General features: G+C 38.3%; 3 protein-coding genes across 5 annotated transcripts; 1 reads left to right on the top strand and 2 right to left on the bottom strand.

The window, feature by feature from the left end:
- Nucleotides 1–1,943: 1,943 nt before the first annotated feature.
- On the bottom strand, nt 1,944–8,081 carry LOC116258472 (uncharacterized). Of its 2 annotated transcripts, none has more exons than XM_031635640.2 (7): nt 7,730–8,081; nt 4,122–4,294; nt 3,947–4,002; nt 3,783–3,861; nt 3,548–3,686; nt 2,459–2,572; nt 1,944–2,312 (listed from the first exon to the last, which is right to left on the bottom strand). In XM_031635640.2, exons 2-7 carry the CDS (start codon nt 4,289–4,291, stop codon nt 2,121–2,123), a joined length of 750 nt encoding a protein of 249 aa, XP_031491500.1. In that variant the 5' UTR covers nt 4,292–4,294; nt 7,730–8,081; the 3' UTR covers nt 1,944–2,120. The 2 variants fall into 2 exon arrangements, with proteins under 2 accessions (XP_031491500.1, XP_031491498.1); XM_031635638.2 differs by having other exon boundaries at nt 4,122–4,303; nt 7,730–8,080.
- Nucleotides 8,082–13,258: 5,177 nt separating this feature from the next.
- Nucleotides 13,259–20,543, top strand: LOC116259122 (GDT1-like protein 5). Of its 2 annotated transcripts, none has more exons than XM_031636766.2 (13): nt 13,259–13,392; nt 13,484–13,740; nt 13,877–13,945; nt 17,063–17,122; nt 17,196–17,243; nt 18,533–18,621; nt 18,844–18,880; nt 18,958–19,005; nt 19,608–19,679; nt 19,770–19,814; nt 19,918–19,979; nt 20,069–20,141; nt 20,217–20,543. In XM_031636766.2, exons 2-13 carry the CDS (start codon nt 13,720–13,722, stop codon nt 20,292–20,294), a joined length of 702 nt encoding a protein of 233 aa, XP_031492626.1. In that variant the 5' UTR covers nt 13,259–13,392; nt 13,484–13,719; the 3' UTR covers nt 20,295–20,543. The 2 variants fall into 2 exon arrangements, with proteins under 2 accessions (XP_031492626.1, XP_031492627.1); XM_031636767.2 differs by having other exon boundaries at nt 13,268–13,392; nt 13,533–13,740.
- An 862-nt stretch (nt 20,544–21,405) lies between these two features.
- On the bottom strand, nt 21,406–23,993 carry LOC116259033 (G2/mitotic-specific cyclin-2-like). The gene is made up of 10 exons (XM_031636626.2): nt 23,686–23,993; nt 23,541–23,585; nt 23,404–23,446; nt 23,130–23,318; nt 22,913–23,041; nt 22,734–22,823; nt 22,406–22,627; nt 22,225–22,323; nt 21,948–22,126; nt 21,406–21,813 (listed from the first exon to the last, which is right to left on the bottom strand). Exons 1-10 carry the CDS (start codon nt 23,790–23,792, stop codon nt 21,684–21,686), a joined length of 1,233 nt encoding a protein of 410 aa, XP_031492486.1. The 5' UTR covers nt 23,793–23,993; the 3' UTR covers nt 21,406–21,683.
- Nucleotides 23,994–25,268: the final 1,275 nt, after the last annotated feature.

Below are 25,268 nucleotides of genomic sequence, written 5' to 3'. Positions count from 1 at the left end.
TTCTTCTGCATGGAGAAACAAAGTTTTGCTGTGCCTTCTCTCTTTGGTAGACTGTAAGGACACAGCAGAGCTGGGGTGCTAGCACGGATCGATGGGCCGAGGAAGAGTGGAGAAGATGAGTTTGGAAAATTGCGCGATTATTCTAATGCAAGTATGCCATTAATGCTACTGGTTAAAGCTGTTTTGCTATCGACTGGTGCCCATGCGACTGAATTAAATGTGGGCTTTATCTTCTAAAAAAGCGGATGCATGTCGAGCGGGACCGACGCGGTTTTTTATGAGCTATGGACCATCGCACTGAATTGAGGGGGAAAAAAGGAAAGAAGAGGTGGAGAATGCAGCTTTCGTGCGCGGGGAGAAGATGCTTCGGAGTCAGGTATCTGCTCATTTAGATGTGCATTCATCATTGGCATCCTCACAGTATCATGATCACAGTTATGATCATTATATCATCATGATCATCACATCATCATAAGGCACAAGTCTGTCAAGGCCTTAACGCTACGTCCCATCGAAGTAATACGCATTGATGTTAGTCCAGAAGGACGGCAAATAAATATTAGTTTTTATAAACTTCAGGGTTGAGCATTTCTGATTTGGTTTTCTGTTCTTGCTCGTCTTCTGCTTGGGTTGTAGCCCTCGGGTTACTAATAGTCAAGATGCCATTCCTTGCCATTGTTTAATATTTACTGCTTTGTATTTTTTTATACAAAGAGTTGCTGTGGCAGCGTCCTGCCTTTCATCAGTCAAATTATAACCAATTGTTTCCTGCTATTGACATGTCTGGCTTTTATTGCTACACAATTATCGATACACTTGGGTTCTTCAATCATTTATGACTTTGTTAAGAAATTAGCAAATGCAAAGTTGTGGATTTATTTGTGCCATAGGCTTTCCATGCTTTTCAAGAGCAAGTACAGTGTTGAAAATCTTTTATTATTAAAAGAACCTTCTCCTGCGTTTGATTAACGCGTAGGTCAGAGCCATTCATTGACTGGGCCAGGCAATGCCTACAAATAGGATCGCTGCCCTATGCTACTCTCATAAAATGAGAGTACTCCAGTCTCCAGCCCGTATCTCTCTCACCTTCACACACACACCGTAAGCACACCCCCAGAAAAACTAATGCAAAGATTACTGCGATGTGTTTTTTTGCTTTTCATCTGGTTGTGTTACCGGGAAAGGAAGACGTGAATGTTGTTTATCATAAAAGTAATATTGCAGGTAAATAAAGTTGAATGGTAGAACATGTTCCTTGTTTCTACCTTGTATACGTAAATCTGAGTTTTAACCTACAGACTGAAGGAAATTTCGAGCTAGACCAGTGGTGAACAAATTCAAATTTTAAAGTGGCACTTCGTCTTGAATTTCTTTGAATCCTAAATTGAGAATGAACTCCCAAGTCCTGTCTTTAAGCCCATGCTTATGAAAAAAATGATGTATACCGATATATGTAGCTATGCCGCATATCCCTTATTCATGCACGAACATGTTACGCTGACGGGCCAGAACCTGTCGAGCCTTACATTACGGTCATTTAACATGAACTGAACTTAGCCAATTTGCGCGTCTAATTACCAGCACTTCTCAAGAGGTCACAATGGTCCGTGCCTCGACAGATTGGTCGGTCATTGTGTCCCAAATACAGCATTGTAGACTTTATGAACATAAAACTCTTTTTGCTAGGGTGATTGAGATTCGATAGACCTACAAAGAAAATAATATGCGCAAATCGGGAAGAGCCAACTTCGGATTCAAGCATGAAACGGCGCCTTGCCCACAGGATCAGACACCATACTATCTCAATGCAAGAACTACAGAAGAGATCCCTTCCTCTTGGTCTTGAATCAACTTAATTTTATGAAATTCGTACAGCTTTCTTTTGACTGTTTCTGTTTAAGGATCACGTTCACACAAGAATGGAGAAAAATTGCCAATTGGGATATAATATAATACAGATGAACTTTCAATTTACAAAGATCATTCAGGCAACTTAGTGAAATTCGTACAGCTTTCTTTTGACTGCTTATGTTTAGGGATCACATGGTGTGAACCAAGAATGAAGAAGAATTGCTAATTGGGATATAATATAATACAGATGAACGTTCGATCTCCAAAGATCATTCAAGCAACTTATTACAGGTCCCGACACCAATAGCCGCTGCAAGATGCCAAGCCGCATGAAGGTAAGGAGTTTCAGGGAAAAGGTCATCTGCTATGAAGAGTGCACCACCCAAAGCAGATGATAACGTATGCAAACTGTGAGCCGTCCGCAGCTCTGGTTTCGTGGATGCTCTCCTTGCAAATGCAACCTTTAAGAACGTGCATAGAAGCATGAAGTGGTAAACTTGAAGAACAGTTAACCAAGAAAGTAGCTATAATAAGCCTACAACCAAAGGCTAAAAAACACACAAATACGATTTCGGTTTAAGTAATAAAAGAACTTATCGTCTCTCACCTCCATCATACCAGTGTGCACAGCTGAAACAATTAAAGGCTGGAATGGAAGGCATAATGCAGAAGCTGCCATAAGAAATCTGGGATTTTCGTTCCTCAATGCTCTTGAGAGACACTAAAAAATAAAATTAAACCAAACTTGAAATTCAGCAAGAATATTAAAATGTCAAGCATATAGATGAAAATCACCAACCACTTAAAGTCAGAGCAGAAAAACGGAGAAGCACCCAAAATGTACAGCGTCCAAACCGCAGACGCTAAAAAATGCTACTGCAAATAAACGCCTCAAACTTATAATAAGGATGCCAAGGAAGAAAAAAGATAGGCACTAATATTTTGTTGAAAATATTGCATCTTCAAAATTATGTGACTATAAAGGCTTTAACATTCTATTCTCCAAGGTTTTATCTATTATCAAGCACTATGCAACGATCATTGGACAGTCAGCATGGTCATTGTACTAAACAAGTAACACTGATTTTCATTAGGCCCTAATTAATTGCATTTTTTCGCTTTTCTTGAAAGTCCATTCTATCATGGTACAGAACCTGAAGGTTTCCTTTTCAATGAGCTCTGTAAGAAGGATGAGAAACGGCAACCATCTCTACGCCCTTTCGCACACAAGACTTTTATACACATCACAGAAAGCTGTACTTTCTAGCCTCCAATCATATCTTAGTTTGGGATTCTGTTACCAGAATCATTTTCGTACTTTTATTTATTGAGAGAGAGAGAGAGATTGCTTCACGTATGATAGTGCTCCAATGGATTTGTTCCAACAGATCAAAATAATTCAAATGACAATTAGTCTCAGAATATCCTGAGAGAAAAATGTATGTTACAATGACTAATGTAGTAGCAGTCTTCTTGGTGTTTGTTGGCAGTCACCACAAGAAGGGCACGTTACAGTTATATGGCGATTGGTTGGATTCATTGACAATTTTATGTCACTAACAAGAATATCATTTGATGCTTTCTCATGCTTCACCAGAGACAGTTAATGTGTCACAAACCAATAGTCAAGCACAAGAGACGAGTTCTTATAATACACAAATAGAAAGTGATTCGTAATCAACACTGTTTGACTTACAACAGTTGCAGTTGCTATCATCGTGTAATCAGCCCATCTCAAATATTTTCGAGCTTTTCCTCTTGAGGAGTGGTACAAACTTGAAGCCACTCCAACACCAATTAATGAATTAGCATAAAGTGTACTAGTCAAATTCCTCCTGCATCCAGTTAGGGCAAGAATTACATACCAATAAGGCAGCATCACAATTAACAGACGTTTGACAAAAAGTTTAACATTTAAAACATAAACTCACCTAGGGGCTTGGAATCCAAGAAAAATGAAAGGCAATGATGTTAGAACATTAGCAATGGTTTCTGCCACACAACGATCACCTGTAGCCCAGAAAATCAGCATATAAATGCAAAACAAATGTTCAATCAAATTTCCTCAGGTCATTACAACAGGCATTCTGGATACCTTGATGGCTACAGTGAATTGGTGTTAAGGAAGGTGGTCGCATCTGCCATATTCTCCTGATGCAAACGCACAATAAAACAGTTAGGCATTTAAGCAAACATACTTATTCGGGTAAACTAGAATATGGCAGAATAATCTGATAACAAAGAAAAGACATCATGTGAATTTCTCTTACTGCATCAATATTTTGTGATTGGCAGTGGTGGTATCATCATGTTTGCAGCTACTGCTGAAGTTAACATCTTGAGGTATCTCCTGTATCATGAATGGCCAACGTGGAACTAACTGCACTCCATGTATCCCCTCGAAAGCTTTAACAGAAGACTGTTTTCTCTCAGAATCCATAAGCTGCATATTCTACGATGGAATAACAAAGACATAAGTTAGGCAAGTCTAGAAATCAAATCAAATTCAACAATCACGAAAATGGAATAAACAATTGCAATCTACATGAACATAATACAAAATAACTCATAAACCAAAGCTTTGACAATTGCAGAAATATCAACAATACAAAAGCACAAATTATTACTTCATTGGTCCTGATACCTGCTTCAAATTTATATATTACAGGATGTCTACTATATGCTTGTCCATATATTGCGAAGTTAGATCTTGATGTTGCTAAATTTGAATTTTAGACACAACAATTTGACTACAGTACAACAATGAAGATCTTCCATTCCAGCTCATCTGACTTATATCATAAAGCTTGTTAATTCAGTCCCTAAAGAATTGTCATATTCCAGAGATTGGAACAAAGCACATGACCTGGCCAGCATCTCATACAAAGATTGATAGCTCATTGTGAAAGAGTTAGATATGCATTCAACCTCAAGGTGCAGGATTGCTTAAACTTGCAATATATTAAGAGAACTCTTCCTCATACTACCTTGTGCATTTGATTAAACTAGAACTGCTCTAAACCTCTAATGTTGGAAAAAAAAAGGACTTGAAATCTTCCTAAGAAGCTATTTCACATTGTTTGATTAGCTTGGATTTTCGGGTGGAGCTCTTTCTGCATTAGCAAACCCTCGCAACAACATATCATTCAATCTACTGAGCCCTCAAGTGGACTTCCATCAGCATCCAAGACAGAAGATTTAACTCTTAAACTAGAAGAAAAATAATCAGCAACCAACCTCGATAAATAGATATTTTTCAACTTATTTTATAAGCTGCCAATGAAAGTGAAGGATATAATTTAGAGAGGCATTTCAGTTGATAATAAAGATCTATTAATATCCTTTGCTTGAATATGGTGCTCTCTTTTAAGACCTAAGTCCAGTTGCTAGGATGGACAAGTGAACAATGATCATTTGGAGGTGGGACTCAATGCCTTCCTAGCAAGTAGTTGAAAACTGCCCGTCACCACTCTTGCGAACTTTGCTACCTCCCAAATTCCATAACTGCAAAGCTTAAGAAATAAATGTGATAAGAGGAAAGCATTAAAGACTCACTAAAAAAGTCCTCATACCCTCTAATTTTACTATTCCGAACATTGGTCAAGTTATTTAGGAATAAGACTTGTAAAATGGAGCAAACCCTATGAATGAAATAATCTCAAGGCTTTCTAGAGAAAAGAATTTAGACTGTATTTCAGGATATTAGTAAATCATTTGGGCCGTTTGTCTATCAAAGCTGATGAGGCAAGAACTCACAAAATCCTAAGGTCAGAAGTACAAGGTTAAAACCAAGAATGATGGACCTCTAAAAAGTTAAAGTTCTGATTAGTAGCCAAGGGGTATAGTCAACAACATTATATAAACTATGAGCAAACTTTTGGCCCCATAGCTGGGATTACATCTGTTAGGACCCTTACAGTTATAGCTTCCATCAAAGCTTAGAACTTAGAACATACCAGATGGATGTCAAAAATGTTTTCTAAATGAATAATTGAATTAAAAAAGTTTACAGGAATCTCCATCCTAGAATAAACCTTTCTAATAGTAAGACTCTTTGTATGAAAAAGGTTCTTTATGGGCTAAAGCAGGTTTCCAGATCTTGGTTTAATAAATTTAATTTCTTTATGACTATCCTAAAAAATCTTAGTTGGCTCAAAAAATTTAATTTGTTTACGACTATCCTAAAAAATCCTAAGTTCTCGTGTCAAACCAAACCGAAGATAAATTAAACATCCCTTGGGTGCTTATAGTGAAAATGGAACCTAAGTTCAAGCATAAGCTCCGGTATATCAAGATATCGAACATATGAATGGAATCAAAGATTTTACTTGTTGCTCAGCACTGTGCATTTTAGGATCGGATGACAGTCAGATATGCCAGTAGTGTCTCCGCTATCATATGGTGGCACGCTTTGATTTATGCATCTCAGATGTTACTCATTACAGAGTTTCCAACGGAACTAAACAGATACTTTACAGAAATTTACCCTCTCCCAATCATGGCTACGAGGCTAGAAACAACGGAAAAGCTTCAAGAACAACATACAACAGCAACAGCTTTTCCAATTGTCTGGGAATGTCCCAAAAGTTTTGTAACTAAAAACTGTATGCTCTCTCTTAGGCGCTGGGCAGTATCTTAAATGCCTATGTTGAGGCACCCAAGCAGTCCATACAAAAAAATTATTATACTTTAAGATAATTTTTGAAACCAATTTTTTCGTTTATCCTACGTTTTAGTAATACTGATTGACAAGAGGTTCTCAAAATCCCACTTTGACCCCTTTTTTCCTCTTTTTCTTCCCCCATTTTTATATTAAGTCCTCATTTTTCCCTCTCAAACTACCCATGGCTGCTATAGTCTGTAACTCAAATTCACAAATCCACAGCTCAATAAATAATTATTTTATGGTCGTACATTCCATTCCTTCAGCAGACTCTCCCTTAATTTAGAAAACTCTTCACTTCACCAAGTAAACGCAGCCTATGATAGTATGGTGTCTTTCCAGTAACTGAGGTGACCTTGTGAATTGGTTTTTAATGTAATTAGAAATTTGGATGGACGGTACTGCAGAAGATACACTGACGCATTCATAGTTTATGTTAATTAAGGTTTCTGACCACGGTGATTCTCTGGGAGCAGCAGAGTTGGAGTTGCCTTTTTATTTTTTGCGTGAAAATAAGACTTCTTCACGCGTAAGATTTTGGCACAATTTTCCAGATTATGTCCGTTATCTTATTATTCTATCGAAATGAAACTATGTGTTCAAGTGTGTGGTAATTGAATGGTAATCACTACACAATTTTCCAGAATGCATGACAAGCTTGGTTACTAGATTGCGATCTGGAAACCTTCTACTAGAACGCCAGGAGTTCAATCCGCTGCATGTGCAGAAAACTGGCAAACTGGAAATGACATTAAGTAATTTAATAGCTCTCCCATTTTCTGGGATATGGAGTTGCTTCAGAATCATCCTGGATTCTCTCTTCTCACTTCTTTTAAGTGAAGGCCTGGGAGGCTAAGTTGGTTCAAATGGAACTTCTATAGATGATCCTAAGGTGAATGTTAACGAACTGCGTAAGGCATAAACTGGGTCGGCTGCCAATGGACCTGTCCAATCATATAGATTTTCCTTTTTTTCTATGCGAACGACAAACGCCAGTGGAAGCTCGCCATTTCGCGACGACATGGTCGCCGAGCTAAGATACGATAGGATCAAACCTCCCCTCATTCAGAGTACACTATCAAAGTTCGTTCTTACAGAAAAGGGCAAGAAGAAAGGAAAATATGTAATCGTGACGAACAAGAACAACAAAAACAAGATCAATTCGACATGAAAAAACGAAAAGAACAAGAGAAATGGTAAAGAAGGGGGCAAAACCTGAGAGAAGGTTCCTGGGGTGCTTGCCGTGTGCCGTTTCCCTTGCCGATGAAGAGAACAAGAGGCAACCAAAATGGGAGAAAAGAAAGAGAGAGCACCGAACAAAACAGCACCAACCAGGAAGACTAATGGGCGATTTCTGGTGAGTGGGGAACTATTTATGGGAAGGGATTCGGGAGGAATATGGGCGAGCTAGGCCGCATATTCCAGCGTCCTTCCCAGATGTACTCGTCTCAGGCTTCCCCCCGCATATTCCCTCCGCCCTCAGATTCGATGGCAGGACGGAGGAAGGAGAGAGCCCTGTTGGGTCAGGGACGCCGGCTACGACCGTCCTTTTCATTCCTCCGCTGACGTGCTCCTCTTTTATTTGTCAAAATGCGGACTCGTTGAGGACGCGCAGTCCACAGGCTGAGCGGGCGAGCTTCCGCCCGGAGACTCGGAGAGTGGCCGGTGGCTTCGGGCCGGATCGTGGCAGACCAGAACCCGAACGAATCAAGCTCAATCAAAGCCTAGAGTTGGATCTGGATTTCGTAGTGAATATCGTCATATTGGTGCTGAAACAAGCACAAAGAAGGTCCTTATTTTGTCACGTAAGACATGAAACTTGGATCGGACTTTGTTCTGAATTTGAATTTCCATCCGATCCAAAGACACATATTCAACAACTTGAAGTTCTCAACGGCTAGTTTAACAGCTCCAATCCAGCTTGAATTCAAATTGGGATCTTAATTTAGCCATAACCAATCTCCGGCGACAACAAAATCCGATCTGTAAGTACATCTGGTTCTTCCTTCACTAGTACAGAATATAGATCTTAAAATAGAAATGGCAGGGACACGGCACCAGCCAGCTCTATAGGATTTTTTCTTTTCCCCACATTTATCGTTATCTTAATAGACACACTCAGCCACAGGTTTTGTCCCAACTTTCTGCACGCGAATCCAGATGGGTCTCTTTCTTTAGCTTGTTAATGAAGATATTTTCGTTTTAATGGATGCAGTAGTTAAACTCATGAAAATCAAGAAATTGAATGCAGTGAGATAAATGGAAATGGCTGATGACCACCGATTCTTTGAAACTTGAACTCGTTTTGCTGAATCTATAACAGAGTACACTGCTAACCATGTATAGTTAAAGATCAATTTTCCTTAACGCGGAAAATGTTTAGAGATCATCCTGTCAATTCTTTAAGAAACATCCTTTGAAGATTCGAAGTTTTTCTTTCTTTTTCTTTCCCTGTGTTCTCATACATTCTCACTCTTAATGGTGAGAGGCAGGATGTGCTAAAACCGCTTTGGCTTTACTTCAATTTTAAGTGTAATTTACTAAATAAAGTAAGTTTAAGAGATGAACTATGTCATTTGGATATATCTCCAATTACTGTCTCATTTGAGATACATGAAGCACATACATTAAATGCTCATATTAATTTATCACTTTTATCCTTAATGGTTTTCATAATTATACACTTTGGTTGATGCATGAGAAGAGATATCGAGGAGGAGCTGATCTTTTTCATCGTCACCACTAAGGAGCCCCCTCTCATTCAGGGCAGCGAAGCGATTGGTTGAGGACGCTTTGATCTTTCACTCTGATTTTCAAGGCAGTCACCAACTATCTCCCTTTTGGACAGAACTATAACTTCACCAGGGCACACTTGACAGTGTTTGCGCTAGATCGCATCCACCAATTTGTGTGTTTTTCTTCTCCACTTCAATCAGTCTCTCATTCTTCCTCAAATCTGCATTATAACACTCAAAGATTTAGTTTTTTATTGAAGATTGTGAGGTATCTTCAAAAACTTATAAAAGAGGTTATTAAATAGATTGTTGTTTTGGTTCTAAAACTACTAGAGGGCTGGTTGGGATCTACCGAACTGGGAGCCCAAGCCTAAAAGTGGATCGGGTTGTTACAGTTGTATTAGAGCCGGTTCAACACTCGTACCTGGGGTCTCACACGCATGAACGCAAGGGCTTATAAAGGAGTTATAAAATAGATTGTTGTCTTGATTCTGAAAGGGGCGGGTTGGGATCTACCGAACCAAGGGCCCAAACTTAAAAGTGGGTCGGGTTGTTACTCTTAAATAATTGTGTGCATACCCATTACTGGCCCAACCAATGGCTGGTTAAGAACTATGATGAATCTATTTATGAGTTTTATGTAAGTCAGGCACGAGACAAGTTGCCAATTAATCAGAACAAAATACTGATCAGGCAAATACATTGAGAATCGGATTTTGTCCTAAATAAGATGTTCCTTCCGGGTTTCAGACGTAATGCCAACCAAACGGAGTTTATGTTCAACATATTCTCTTGTGTAGTAATCTCTCGACATGGGAGCGCAGGACTGCCATGTACCCCTAATTTCTTGATCAGAGAAACGCTAGTCTTTATAGAGTTTCAGCTTATTTGATATGGCACTGGACGCATGTATGTAACGAAAAACAGTTAAAGTAATATTTTTTTATTACTAAAATATTCAGCTGACGAAAGGGTTCCATCCATCTTTGCATATACATACATTGTATATGGAGATCATCATCAACAGCTAACAGCTGATAGGCACCTGGGAAAGGAAGTCAACTGCCTCTAGTTTTTTACTTGCAGAAAGATGGTGGACTGTATGATCGACACGGTTAATAATTCTGATCTAGCCTTTGTATAAGCGTCAATGGATTCATTGCGGAACCTGATCTAACAAAAAACCAGGAAGAACATTCTGGCTTGCATCTGTCGTGACGACCAGAGCACGCTTTTGGTAGCTTGGAAGCGCCATTACTTGATGCAATTCAACAGCCAAGATGACGCACGCAGGTGGCTATGATACTTCTGCACTAAAAATTCTGACGCTGTGATTGCGTTTCTTACAGATATGCAAGCGACGTTGGCACACCATTTCTTTTATTATATTACAGATAAATAAACAAGTAAAAGAGATGATGAGAGGCAGTTCCTGTATACTTTTTTCAGAGGCCAAGGGACTGAGGAATCACAAGTTGACACCTTTACGTGCAGAAGTTATTCATCTTTGATGAGGGTCTGATCTGAGGTTTCTTTCCCAAAGAAACATTTGATCAAGGATCAATCTCGAAATTCCATTTGCACATCGCCTGTGTTCTCACCCTACCATCAAAGCATCAATTGGCTTTCATCTTACTCGTAGGGGTTCAGGTAATCATGCTTACTTAGGATTGAGCACGTTGATGGAAGGAAGCCGACCATTGCCTATGACCCACGGGCGTCGTTGGTTGGGCGTAGAGAAGAATTCCGTGAGCCCGAAACAAGTCATCGAGTCACTAGCTGAGAATTTTATCTTTTAAACTAGCTTTTTGCTACTACAAAGTTGAGAATTTTATTTTAAAAATTTTGTGCTGAAAATTTATGTATTCCTGGTGCAAAGGTGATGTAAGTGAAAATTTTTTGAAACCTAATTAACAATAATTTGGAAACCTCATCACCCATTTGATTGTTGACCCCTAAAATATGATAATCATACACAATAATTTAGAAACCTAATCGCCCATGGGATAGTTGACCCTTAATATATATATATATATATTAAGTGAACGATAACTTTGGTTATCTAAAGTCACTCAACCATCCTACCAGGCCATCTATCTATAATAAATGGATGGTTGAAAGAAAAACAAAAAGAAAAAGTTATAAACTAATATTAGATAACTAAAATGTTCATCACATTTTTCTTGTTAATTTTTTTTTTAACTATATATTATGTTGGATTGAACCGTGTAGATTAAATGACTATGTGACTTTAAAAAACTACAATCACTATTCAATTTTCACACACACACATAAAGTGATTTATATGTGTGTGTGATGAGGGAAGTGTTCTATTTCAAACAATCAGTTTAAAAGTACTCCTCACCAGTTTAAACGATCGAGGACCTGCAGGTGTCGATGCAACTAGTGGTTTCAGGTTCAACTTGGATATCTCACTATATACATAATTTGCATGATCAAAAGCATTTGCTCTACATAAATAACGGGATCTTGATTTAGTACTTGGGTTTTACAGTCACATCAAAATCCTGCAAAAACAGAAATATGAGTATCATGGAATGCGTCACGCGCAAGGTTAAGAGAAGTCTTATACTACTGACATTGGGAAGCTTGGACGAGTTTATAAGATGTCATTCTTGTATTACTAAATTGTCTTGGTTCATGCCCATTTGATTTGAGTAAGTAGGGAAACCGGCTGTAAAGTTACTTGGGATCTACCAGATTAGACATTTAAGTCAAATTTGTAGTAAGTTGTGATAGCTAGTTGCAGAGCCAAATTTAACACACCAATTTGAAGTTTCACATATGTGATTCATATGCTTTAAAAAACATATTCTAACATTCAATATAAAAGGACTAAGAATAATCTGATGTTAATCAAATAGACAACTCTAAAAGAATTTGCAAGCATTATTTTCATATTGCTAGTTGTCTTCATTTTGTTTATGCAAACACCGGTCTGACATTGACTTATCTTAGAACACCAGAGGCAGGGGAATAGGGACCTTTCGAGCCTGTTAAAAGAAAGTAATAAACCGGTCCCAACTATCAAGCGAATTGAGATCCGCTAAAACGAGTACTAGTCAATTTTGCATTGACTTGTTCCCTCTTAGATTTAATTTTTACCTAGTCAAGTTTTGACTCATACTAACTAGTGCCCAATATCAGGTTTATATCTTAATTCATGTCTGATTATGCTTCAAGCTTCATTTTGTGTGGCAATATCCGACTTAAATCCTCCAATTGTTGCCTCATCTATGCATGACTGGATTAATTGAATATATATATATATATATATATATATATATATATATATATATATATATATATATATATATATATATATATATATATATATATATATATATATATATATATATATATATATATATAACCCAATGTCTGATATTGCCGAGTGGGCTAAAATTTAAAAATTTATCATTACAAAATGACACTACATTGACATTAGTGATGGTTTATGATGTGATAATGGTTTATGATTATTTTAGTGTCAATTTATGGTCATTTTAGTGACAAATTTTTAAACTTTAACAATCAAGCACCCAATAGCATTGTCTTTTGTACTCTCTCTCTCTCTCTCACACACACACAATATATATATATATATATATATATATATATATATATATATATATATATATATATATATATATATATATATATACTAAAATTGACTTTGAATCAGAAAATTTTTAAGTAAATGCGTGGTCCCGTGGTTCATCAACTCTTGTCGTTTCTATCACCTTTCGTTTCTGAAATGTTATAAAGTCATGGATACATGTGAGATTCTGGCCACTCGAAGATTGTCGAATCAAGCATGTGCATCGCATCAGATAAATTCAGTTGAATCATCTCTAAAACATTTAAAGTAAATGCATTTTAAGGTAGTCTTCTTAGATAAGCCTTCACCTAGATACCAACTGTATTTGCGTAGAGCGCTGCGGAGAGCGCAAAGCATATTATATATTTATATGAATAGAGAACGGAAATCACATTATATAAGTCTGATAGGAGGCGGAGGGGGGAGGTGCGGCGGAGGCGGCAAGGGGGTGGTGGTATTTCGCTTCCCTTCCGGCTTCCGTTGGTCGGTTGAGTATTTTTGCTGGTGGGAAGTGGGAACACGTAAGCTACCTTCTTCCCTAGGCCTTTTTCCGGATAGGATCCTTCATTTTGCAGCCCTCCCAAGTTTGGTTTGCTGGTTGGTTGGTTGCAGTCAGTCGGACGGCAAAAACAGAATTCACCGATCTCTGTAACCTGGTCAGGACTCGAGGAGCGGGGAGGAGCAGTCCACTAGGAGAACCTCCGCCCCCTTCCCTCTCTAATTCGTACTGGTAGTTGAAGAAGAGCAGCATTCCTTGACACCTACTATTTCTTTTTTAATATAACTTCGGAGTATCGGGAGATCCAGTTCAGGACTTGTCCCTTTTCCTTTTCCCCCGACCAGAGAAAATGGATTTGTCGATCGTCGAGGTGAGTCTCGATGATGGTTGAGCTCTTTCCTTTGTTGGGTTGAGATAATTGGTTACTTCGTAGTCTCTCTCTGCTCTCGTATTTTGGTGTTTGGGGTCTTTTGTTTACTGCTTCTTCCTCTCGTGATATGAATTAGGGGTTCTCCAAGTCTCTGGCCATGACTGTGCTTTCGGAGATCGGTGATAAGACGTTCTTCGCGGCTGCGGTAAGTATTTTTGCTTGGAGCCGTTTCCGTCTAGGAATGATGATTTTGGTTGTTGGTTCTCTTCTTTTTGTTGTTTGCTCGGTGGTATCTGGTGCATGGGAGTAGCTTTGATCTTGGACAGTATCCTGCTTAAAATGAGTCGTGTTGTTTCATAATCCGTGGGTCTATATCCCTTTCCTATGTTTTCATTCTTTGATTGATTTTTCTTTCTGATAAATGTTGCGAACAAAAATTCAATAGACCAAGAGATAATCCAAAAATAAGATGATCATACGTCAGGCATCAATATATGAATAGCTTTAGTAAAGAGAGGTGGCAATGCGTACTTTGGTTATCCTTCTGCAGTTGCTTATACGGTTCAATGAGTTTGCAAAAGATATCTTCATTTTGGATGAGCAAATCCAACTACTAGGTTTTTGAATTTTGGCTGGAGATGGAAATCTGAAAATTATTGCTAGAGAAAGCTGTTCGGCTGTGAAACTCGATTCTTTTCACAAGCGCCATCACTTGAAAATCTTGTTGACAAACGAAAAAAATGCGTATACTGTTCCTTGTCAATGAAACAACCTTATAATAGCAATCCACTTTGACAGATTAAAGTTCTTGTTGCTTTAACAACTTACAGGTTTTGCTAGTGAAAAGTCAAAATGCTATGACTAACTTACTGTTAGACCAACCATTTTCACAACAGAGATTTTTAAAATTTTAATTTGAGCATGCAGTTTGATACAACTGTATAGAAAGGGGTTCTATGGTATAGTTGGAAATTGGAATTAAGCCAAGAGACTGGTATGAAGACCAAAAAGGCGCCTTATGAAAATAGGCAAGTCTTGACTGATTGAAACTTTGAAGGGTTACAGGAGAACAGTTATATAACTCCTTTGGTATAGTGGCAAAGGCAAAAAAGTTATCTGTTGTTACTTAGCAGGACAGATTTAAACAATTAAACCTTGGTTCTAGCGATCTTGGGATGTAGAGTTGCTTGCAGTCTTCTAGAAAAATCACAACTGATTGTCTACAGTCACGACCAAGTCTTGATGACTGTTTCTATTCCCCAACTTGTTGCTCTTTGTAATTTAACATATGGTGCCTTCTTTCCTAGACATTCGTTATGTTATTCTAATTTTAACTATTAGCTGTCTTTACATGTTAGGTTATCTCTAGTTAAAGAAGGACCTGATTTCTATGTTCTTGTATAATTTATTGTAGTTATGCCTGTTGACTGGTTTGCCTTTTAAAATCTGTCTATTACAAATATCTGCCTATTTTTTTCCAGAATTTCTGCTTCTTGACATTTCTATGATGTCTGTCCTTTCTTACATGTAGCAATTCTAAGCTTGTCTCTATTTAATTCTTTCGAGTGCTTGTGACAAAATTTATGGAAGACATATCTATAATAGTGAATGGATAGATACATAGAAGGAACAAGCTAAAATTACGATTATTATATGCTGAGGTCCACAGCGTTTCCTGCTTATTTATCCTAATACATTGATGAGTTTTGTGCTTGTTCTGCAAAGATGGTCTTTGCTTACGCCCTTCAGACTTCAGGCTGAAACACTCAATTTGTCAATGGAATCACAGGTTCGATTGCTTGACTCCCTTGTGACGAAAAAGTCATAGAAATCCAGCCATGTGAAAATCAAGGGTGGATTTTATTTTGTTTCTTTCCTGCCAGACAGAAATATCAAAGCATCTGGGGCATGTATCTAATGACCCCAAAATTTCAACAGTTAATCAAAACTATGAAAAGTTTCAATATCTTTAATGGAATTATGGGGATACATAGGTTTGTTTCTGAAACAATGTGAAAACCTTCCATGCTCTATATGTATAAAGTATAAACAATTTCTTGAGTTTCTAATAGAAACTTAATCCTGTTATCACAAATCAAGATTGGAAATTGTTCGAAAAAAAAAAAAGAAACTGTACAAGCTAAACAACTGTTAAATGAGATTGTAATTTGCTCTAATGATTGGGTCTCAAGAATCTAGGCTAGATTGTAGTGGCCAGAACAGAAGCAACCTGCAAACTTCAAAGATCTCTTTTGCTAGGCTCCACTGTGAACAGATCAATATCACTCAACCAACCTGCAAGTTGTATCTTCAGAATATCCTTGGATTGTGTTTGCAGGATTGATAGTTCTTAATCCATATGTTGAGATGTTTTTATTGTGTATTTTACTTTAGTTTCTTCTTTGTCTGATAATGCATTGACACTACTATAGTTTTAATTTCTGAGTGGAACATGTCACTCCCTCATACTTGAGCATGGAACAGCAACTGATGGATTGCTTTCTTTGGTTGGTAAAGGAAAAATAATAGTAGTTTTTTGACTACATAAGTGAAAACTAAAAAAATAGTAGTAGTTGTTTCACTACATAAATGAAAACTATCTTAAGATCCTACATATCCATGCAATGGATGTATCAGCGTATATTACGTCACAGTCAGTGTTTGCGATATATGCACTTTCTAAATCTCTGGTTGGAAACAAAGACCGCATCACTAGATTTTTGTTTGAAAAATTATATTTTAATACCATTCTTGCAATAAGTTCTGGGTACCTGTATGTTTCCCTGTATATATTGTGGTACCACTATTGTAGTAATTTCTGGATATTTTTAGTTTCATGTAAATTTTTTTCATGTTTTTATATTTTAAAGCTACCATAACTTTTTCTTAAACTTCTACTAAAATTTAATCATCTGTGGCATTCTTTTTCTTATCTTCTGCTTTTTGTGCTTTTATTATTTTTTCAGATGAGATTGTCTGAGATAATGAGATTTGCATTGGTGAATTGACATTGACAATTTGTTATTGTATCCATTTATTCTGTTTTTGTTTACCTCAAATGGGCAAGTGTTCACTTCTTTTTACAATACAAAAGCGATCAAGTCCAAGCTGGAGGATTTATTATGGGTTTCCAAGTTATGGATCTTGTCTTGTGTGAGATATTCAGATGAAAGTGCCATTATCTGCTTGATCTTCCATATTCATTCCACATGATCCTATTGGTTACCGCTGCAAGTGAAAAACCTCTTCTGATTATGAAGTTTGTTGCTTATTTATGTTAAAATTATGTTTCTTATGCTTCTATTTATTACCTGATATTTAGATCCTAGCAATGAGACATCCAAGGCGGATCGTGCTATTAGGTTGCCTTGCAGCCCTTACTGTGAGTGTTGTTTCATACCTAATTACTACCAACTGGGGAATGATATGTTGCTGACTGGAAAACTAAAATGCAGGTAATGACTGCTCTTTCAGTGCTCGTTGGCTGGGCAGTGCCAAATCTGGTAATTGTCTAGACATGGATTTATAAGAGCATTACAATCCGATATTTTGTCATGCAAATGCAAACCACAAATTTTTCTTGATGATCACCCCAGACGTTCATTTTCAGTTTGCTGACTTGTTAATGGATCCTTGCCTTCCTCTACCAGGCCTTCATATGGTCAATATGATTGAGCAATGCATAAATTTTTTGCGGTTGAATTTGGAAATAGGATATATTTTTGAAGCTATAAATCATAAGTTGATGAATCTGCAGATACAAAAGTATATAGCATGTATGCACATGTGCCTGCCTTCGTGCTTGTATTTATAAACATGAAACACGGGGTCAGAAATACCAGTACGTTATAGCTAGAATAAAATTCAAGAAGAGGTCAATGATAGTTAAGATGAGCATTTTCAGACTCACTATCATTTCCAGTGTGGCCAATCTCTTGGTATTCTCAAGGGTTATGATCTTGGATTTGCATGAACTATTTATCTGGTAACTGTTTCTCTTCCTCTCTCTCTCTCTCTCTCTGTGTGTGTGTGTGTGTGTGTGTGTGTGTATGCATGAGGATGGTTTGTTTACCATGAGAGGTTGAGGTTAAATCAGTTGTCTTATTCTCTGTGAGTTAACATTGTCCAGTTCAAGTGCATGTCATCTTCAGGTCAAACTTCAAGTTAACAATGCTGTTGCTTGATTGTGTCTCTGGTTATATCTTGAAAGGTCTTGAGCTATGAAAATTACTGTCCTTGAAATCTTTCCATTAACCCTTCTCTGGTTCTGGGAATATGTGCAACTTGCAGGTTCTTGACTCTTAGTTTAGGCTTTATGATGCTAGAAGTTCAAGCTTTTCTTGTGAAATTGGATGGAGAAATAAGGAATCAAGTAGGAAAGTTGGCTGGCTTTAATTTTAAAATTCTGGTAACAAATAACACAAAATACAGGGTTGCAAATGGGCGGGATACGTATAGGGGGTTTGATTTCTTTAGCTGTGCCAGATCCAATTGCATCTGATCTTATATGTACTTATTTATGCTGGATTGTACTTGGCATGACATAGTCTCAAGATGCATCTTGCTATTTTTAGTGATTGTCATTGCTTGTGCATTATTGTTTGATGCCTTCCAAAAATTTTAGTATCCTTTCTAGTTTAAGCCATAAAGCTGAAAGGGCTCCATTTGAGCCAACTTGTGAAATTACTTCTCACGTGAATTTGCATGTTAATAGCTTATGTTACTAGATGTTACTTCACATCCTTTCAATTGGTCTAACCAAATATCGTTTTGGATATTGACCTTGAGACAGATTTCTCGCAAGTGGACTCATCATATAGCTACATTGTTATTCCTTGGTTTTGGATTTTGGTCTTTATGGGAAGGATTTACCGAGGAAGGGTATACTTACATTATCCCTTCCTCTATTGTTTTTTTATATTGTTTTTTGAGCCATATAGCTACAATATTATCCTATACAGATTTCGTTACTGTTATCAAAATGTAAATATTTTGGTTTCCATCTTGTCATCTGGATTCTTCTTTGTTTTCTTTAATATCTCCTGTCATTAATTATAGCTGCTTAATCTTATTTCTTTAGTTAATATTTTTTTTATCCTGCAGAGAGTCCGAAGAGTTAGCTGAGGTGGAAGCAAAGTTGGTGGGTCTATCTACCTTTTTTGCTAGTTAACAAAGGCAATCTTTTGTTATCTAATTTTCAATGGTATTCTGTTACAGGATTCAGATATCACTGCCAATAAAGGCAATGGCAAGCCCAATTCTAAGGTCCATACTTAACTGTATAGTTGAAAATGGAGCTGGCTGGTTACCATGACTGATCTTTTTTCTAATTTAGCAATGGGGAACTGGAAAGGTCGTCTTATTTTTGTTGTAAAATTTGGTGCTTTTCCATTGTTTGGTTGAAGAACTGGGTTAATAAGTGATCATTGGTTTAGTCTGGCATGCTTAGCCAGATCAATCCATAAAGGTTGAAGTAAGTGTGTGTAACAAAAATTTCAAAGGTAAATTGTTGACATGGTGATAATGCATTGACCTTGTGCAATATGAGAAAATATCTCAAAACATCAAATAATCTGTTGATAGCAGTTTAAGACTTTAAGTGATGCATAACTTCTAAAGTAACCATTTTCTGTTAATGTCACACTGAATGCACATTACTACATTATATTGTTACACAAGCACTTGAAAACTCCTCGAGCAATTGCCCTCAACCCTGCATAATCGTTACTTCCTAATCAACTGATCCATTTCTCCATAATGGTTTAATGTTATCGATTTTCTCTTATCAAGATTGTAGTTATTGGTTGGTTCTACACAAAAATGTTCCTCCTTTTTTCCAATCGAATTAAATCATAAGTTTTGAACAGGAAGGTGCTGATGATACAAAGAAGCAAGAGAGACGGTTACTTGTTCATCTGTTTTCACCTATATTCTTGAAGGTAATCAGTTAAAGTTATCCAACGCATCTAAGGAAGTGCTTTCAAATATGAGGTTTAACTATTTAATGTAATCTAATATCAATTATGCAGGCATTTTCTATTACATTCTTTGGTGAATGGGGTGACAAGAGCCAGGTAAGCATTTGGGTATCGGGCAACAAAGCCTTTTGGTTTTTTATTGCGTACTCTGGTACTTATTTGATTGCTTTTTGATGTATTGGTGCTCACTCCCTTTTAGCTAGCTACAATCGGATTAGCTTCAGATGAAAACCCACTGGGTGTGGTTCTTGGAGGAATCATGTAAGCTTTTCTATTGATGGCTTTATTTTGTGGTTGCCTATAGGCACCGATGAATAGGAATGTTGTGTTCTTACATCATTGAATTGCAGAGGTCAAGCACTGTGTACAATAGCGGCTGTTGTAGGAGGGAAAAGTTTAGCATCCCGGATATCAGAAAAAATGGTGACCGACTTTTCTATTCTCAAGGAGTCGATCTTTCTCAAGCCTCTGTTGATTCTTATTTTTGTTGCATGGCAGGTGGCCCTCTCAGGAGGAGTTCTTTTCATTGTCTTTGGGCTTCAGTCATTTCTTTCTCCAATAGAAGGCTCTTCATAGCTGGCTGTTTTGTGATCGACACGATTCTTTCAACTCATTCCCATTATTTGACACCTAGTTCAGGCTTCAGGCGCTCCAGCCTGTGATTTGACATACTATATACGCACAATTGGCATAGGCACAAGTCCATTTGTCGCTCTTAGGATGCAGATGGTGATGTGTTGCGTGCATAAATTTAGGTGGTGGGTAAACAAAATTGTTCTTGTGGGATGACTGTCTTTTTTGTGTAGAGAATGTGTTTTTCCTTTCTACATGGTCATAAAGGTATCCTTTTCTGTTTTTCCCTTCTCGAAGGAAGGGAAGGAAGGAGGAAGTCAAGGAGTTTGGCAAATTTACATGCACCCCGAATCTGTTCACTCTTGGCATGGTTCGTTTCTGTTGCCCCTACACGCAATCTAACTGTTGGACTGTTTTAGTTGGAGTTGCAATTTCTTCAAGTGCGGAAACTCTTGAGTCATTATGAAGAAGAGAGAGAGAGAGACGTTGGCATTCGCAAGGGCGTCGTCTAGGGGCGCGTGTTTTAAAGTTGACCTTGTTTCGACTCGTACTTATTGGGAACCTTAGATTTAAAATTAGATCGTCTTAATCTGATTAAATCGGACTTTTTTCCAATGCAAATATAGATTCTTAGCAAATCTTTCATGAATCTTAAACTCCGATCACCCCCATTTAATTTTTAAAAATGAATAAGAAAACACCCTTCTCATTTCATTTTCACCCCCATTTAATTTTTAAAAATGAATAAGAAAACACCCTTCTCATTGTCTTTTTAAAAAGAATTCGGTCATCCCATTTCGAACAAGCCCTCCTCTCTGTTCAAGTTTTTACGAGAAGTTTGGAGTGACCGGAAAGTGAAAATCGTTTTTATGGAAATTTGAGCCTAAGAAAAAGCTGGGCTTGGTTGGCATCGTTCCAATTTTATCGGATGTGCGAAGAGACGATTGAATCAGGTAAAAGTTCGATTTCATCAGCGCGCTTTTTTCTCGACACCTTGGAAACGACTATGGAATGAATATCGACGTTTCCGCTTCATGTAAAGGAAAAAAGCTAGAGTTACTGTAGCACTTGTAGTGCCAATATGAGATCTGTTACACTGTTAAAAGAATGAATATTAAGTGAATAAACACATTCAATCATTTATTAATGGAATTTGCCAATCTCTACAGAACCATGGGCAGCACACCATTCAGCCAGAGAAGTAAAAGGATAAAGTCAAGGAAGGCCCAATATGGGCCTTCTTTTGAACGTAAAAAAAAAGCAAGTAGATTATGTAAGCCAGTCGGTCGAATAGTCATCGCCGTCAATATTGAGCACTGAACATGCGATACAGGAACCAACTTATACGTTGAAGCCTCCATCTTCGTTATGCTGTTAGGGAGTCTGCTACAGCTATTGTAGCAAGGGATTCATGAGTTTAGCAACACAATCGTACTTGGAAATTGAGTATTTCCGGTAGACGGATGTCAACTTCCCCACACCCGCATTTTGGTGAATCTCACCCATCAATTCCGCACATTCCCTGCCAGAAAAGAGAAGCATGAATCATTAGTATTTTTTTTTTTGTTCCAACATTGGCGGTGACTTTCCACAAAATCTCCCTTTCCCACCCATATTCAAATTTGCCATTTAGCCCAAGAAAATCAAGGAACTCACTGAAGTTGCTCTTCCGAGTAGGTTGAATGAAGATTGACGATTTTGTTCCACTGTGGAGATAGTTTCAAAAGGCGTCGTCCCGCATATATTGCAGCAGCAGCTAGAAGTGATGGTGGAAACTTCAGCATCCGATAATCCACCAAGCACAACTCTACCAAATAGAAGGCCACCATTTCTAGCTGCACATACACAGAGTGTCATAGCCAAGCCGTAGCAGAAAACCAACACAGAGCGAGAGAGAGAGAGAGAGAGAGAGAGAGAGAGAGAGAGAGAGAACCTTTTTGTCGCACCCTGCTGCCTTGAGAAATCTTCTCATAAAGACAAAAGGGGTTGGGTTTGATACGTTGAACTGTAAAGTATTCAACATTGATTTTTCCTGGAATAATCAGAACGGTCAGTTTTTTGAAATACAGACACGCGCAAGCACACACACGTATCTAGCTACAAATTTCGCTTACCATCTTGAGGACATCCTCCCTAGTGTAAGCTCGATCAGAAATAATTACAAAATCTTCCAAGGCAGGCACATAAACCTCTTCATACTTGCAGGCAAGGAGCATGCCCGTGATGCCAACTAGTTGGAGGGACTTTCTCACCACATTTTGGATAGACAGATATCTATCTATGAGATTGATGGCCAGGAATAGAGTTTCATGCATCAGATCAAATTTGTGGTGTACCTAATAAAGAGAAAGAAACCAGCCAACCACCATCACCACCACCATTTTGGCAACGGAATATGCATTAATCATTGCAGAGAAAACTATGGAAAAAAATTGCAAAAACCTCAATCAACCAGTCGACCAATATAGCGCGCATTCGGTGATTGATATCTGTCTGTTTCGACATGTAGTCTTCGGGAACACAGCTCATGATCTAAATGATGTGGATAAAAATCAAATCAGACGTGGAGGAAAATATGTGGCCACTTATTTTAGTGATTTCTAGGTTGAATCCTAGAGTACCTCGGTTCGTCGGTAATGATTGTATATATCCTCAATGTAGTCAACTACGGCCAGCGGATTTTTGACGTCGTCTTTGTCAATACTAGCAATCGGTGACTCTGCTTCTTCCATTTCAATTTCACATGGTTCCTGCAGAAAAATTGAGACTCACCACATTAAAGATATGCAGAGGCAAATGAAAGAGGAAAAGAGAAAACCCCAAGGGGGAAGTACGTGCATTATCTCGAACCTCCGACATGGACGACGGCGTCGGAGACAATTCGCAGTCCATTTCTTCCATGGTCACATCGACCTGCCCTTGGGTCTCTTGATTCTGACCTTTCTTTTTGATCGGCGAAAGCGTTCGCCTCTGTTTCGATCTGCATTCGACGTTCCCAACGTTCTCCTTGCCGCAATTCCTTGATGCCTGGCGTCCCCAAGTCAGTTACAAACGCAAGAACCCAGGTTGATAAACAAAAAGAAGAAAGCGGAGAATGGAATCAACTGCAAACCTGCGTAATTGACTGGTTTTTGGCAAGAATAGCGCCATATTGTCTACATCCAGAAAAAAGTTAAGACGTTGTCAAGAAAAGATCGATGTATTAGAAACATAGGCATCCAGAGGCTAAATGCAGAATTGGGTAATCACCGTGTGATGGGTCGATCAAGAGGGATGAAACTTTTGGCCTGATTTCTGTTCAAAATTTTAAAATTACATTAAGTACCCGCTAAAGAAAGAAGCCACGGAAAAGGAAACATAAACCAAGAAAAACGGAGAAAAGACGTCAACATACTGGGGATTAAATTGTTTGGAATTTTGGGGCATCGATGATCTATCCGAGAGACCACCAATGAGGTTCCCAAGATCTCCCAACGCCCTGCGATTGGTTGCCCTCGCCATTTTTTGATGTGTTCTGTTCTTCTACAAGACGAAGAAGAATGGGAAAGAAGGCAACAACAACAGTAAACTCAGCAAGGCATGAGAATTCGCTGAGATTGCTTACAGGGCTGTGAGAGAGAACAAGAAGAAGAAGCGAGTGAGTGAGTGAGGTGGAGAAGAGCGAGACAAGGAATTTGGAGGCGGACAGATAAAAGGAGGAGACAGAAGATGGGGGGTTCCAGAGAGAAAAGGATGTTCAACGGATACTTCTCCACAGGAGGAACACATCAGCGATGCGCTCAACGGTCGACGTATCTTCGCCGTTGGATCTCATCGTGGACGGCGCTTAATTAGCCTTCGGGTCGACGGTGTCAGAAGCATAAAAATTGAATCACCTCACATTATTTAATGAAATGGGAAAACCTCTTCATCACGCGACTTTTGGAACCTCCCACACCCCAATCACAATTAACGCGTCTCTCCGTCTCTCTCACTCCTCTCTCATGGTATTAATCTTGAGATTAAGAGTGCTGCTGTGGAGGCCAAATAAAGTAAATCAGCTGTTAATCTCGTTTTAGCACATATCATAGTTAATCCATTTATCACCATTGTCATTTTGATGCACTTTGTTCTCATGCCCAAGCCGTATTAAATCAAAGCAATGGAAAGAACCCATAGATTTGCATGTCAAATGTGCATGGCTTTTTGGCTGGATTGCTTTCTTCAAACTCTAATCATATGAAATTTGTCGAGTTTCCCAAATTTTTATTTTTAAAAAGAAACACTGAACGTTGATGTATAGGTTGAAACTTATGTCATCAATTTTACATTGTCATGTCATGAAAAGCCGCGTTGGCTTTATATCTGCAGGGTTTGCATCGGTATATCCTACTAAGTGAGTGAAGCCGACCCCCAAAAGGGGCGTGTCCCTGTGACAGACAACGATAATTTGAAAAGCCACAAGCAGAAGTTGACTTGGACCCCATTCACATCTAAAGCATGTAGGGGCCCTTACAGGACTGCAGATCTTTAAGAAGAACGATTAATGGCTACATTCTCATGGATCCTGTACACAGAACTTAACATGGGGTGTAAGGAAGACGCCATTAAAGCTACAATCGAGAAGAAAAGAAGTAATTTATAGCCTCTCTCTCTCTCTGTGTGTATGTGGAATGGGATCACATGGGTCTTAGCTGTTCAATCACACATTGCAGGAATGGTGGCATTTAAAATTCCTCAAAGTGAGGTTCTTCGTGTCAAAAAATTGAAGGAGTGTGTCCCCGTTTGAATCATTTCACTGTCCGATTTGGGCAGACGATTTTTAAAGTTGTACAGGCAAGGGATCCGTTGAAAAGGGAGGGGGGCGAGGAAAGCCGTTGCGCCCACTTTGTTTTCTTTCAAACAGTTCTACATGCATATACCGGCCCACGGTTTTTGGGCAATTGCATGAAAATGGCTTCTTGGGCCGCAGCGGAAGGACAGTCATTTTGCTGGATC

This window comes from Nymphaea colorata, chromosome 8 (assembly GCF_008831285.2).
Source record: "Nymphaea colorata isolate Beijing-Zhang1983 chromosome 8, ASM883128v2, whole genome shotgun sequence".
In the NCBI taxonomy this organism is placed as follows: Eukaryota; Viridiplantae; Streptophyta; class Magnoliopsida; order Nymphaeales; family Nymphaeaceae; genus Nymphaea; species Nymphaea colorata.
This window is presented reverse-complemented; position numbering and strand designations above follow the sequence as displayed.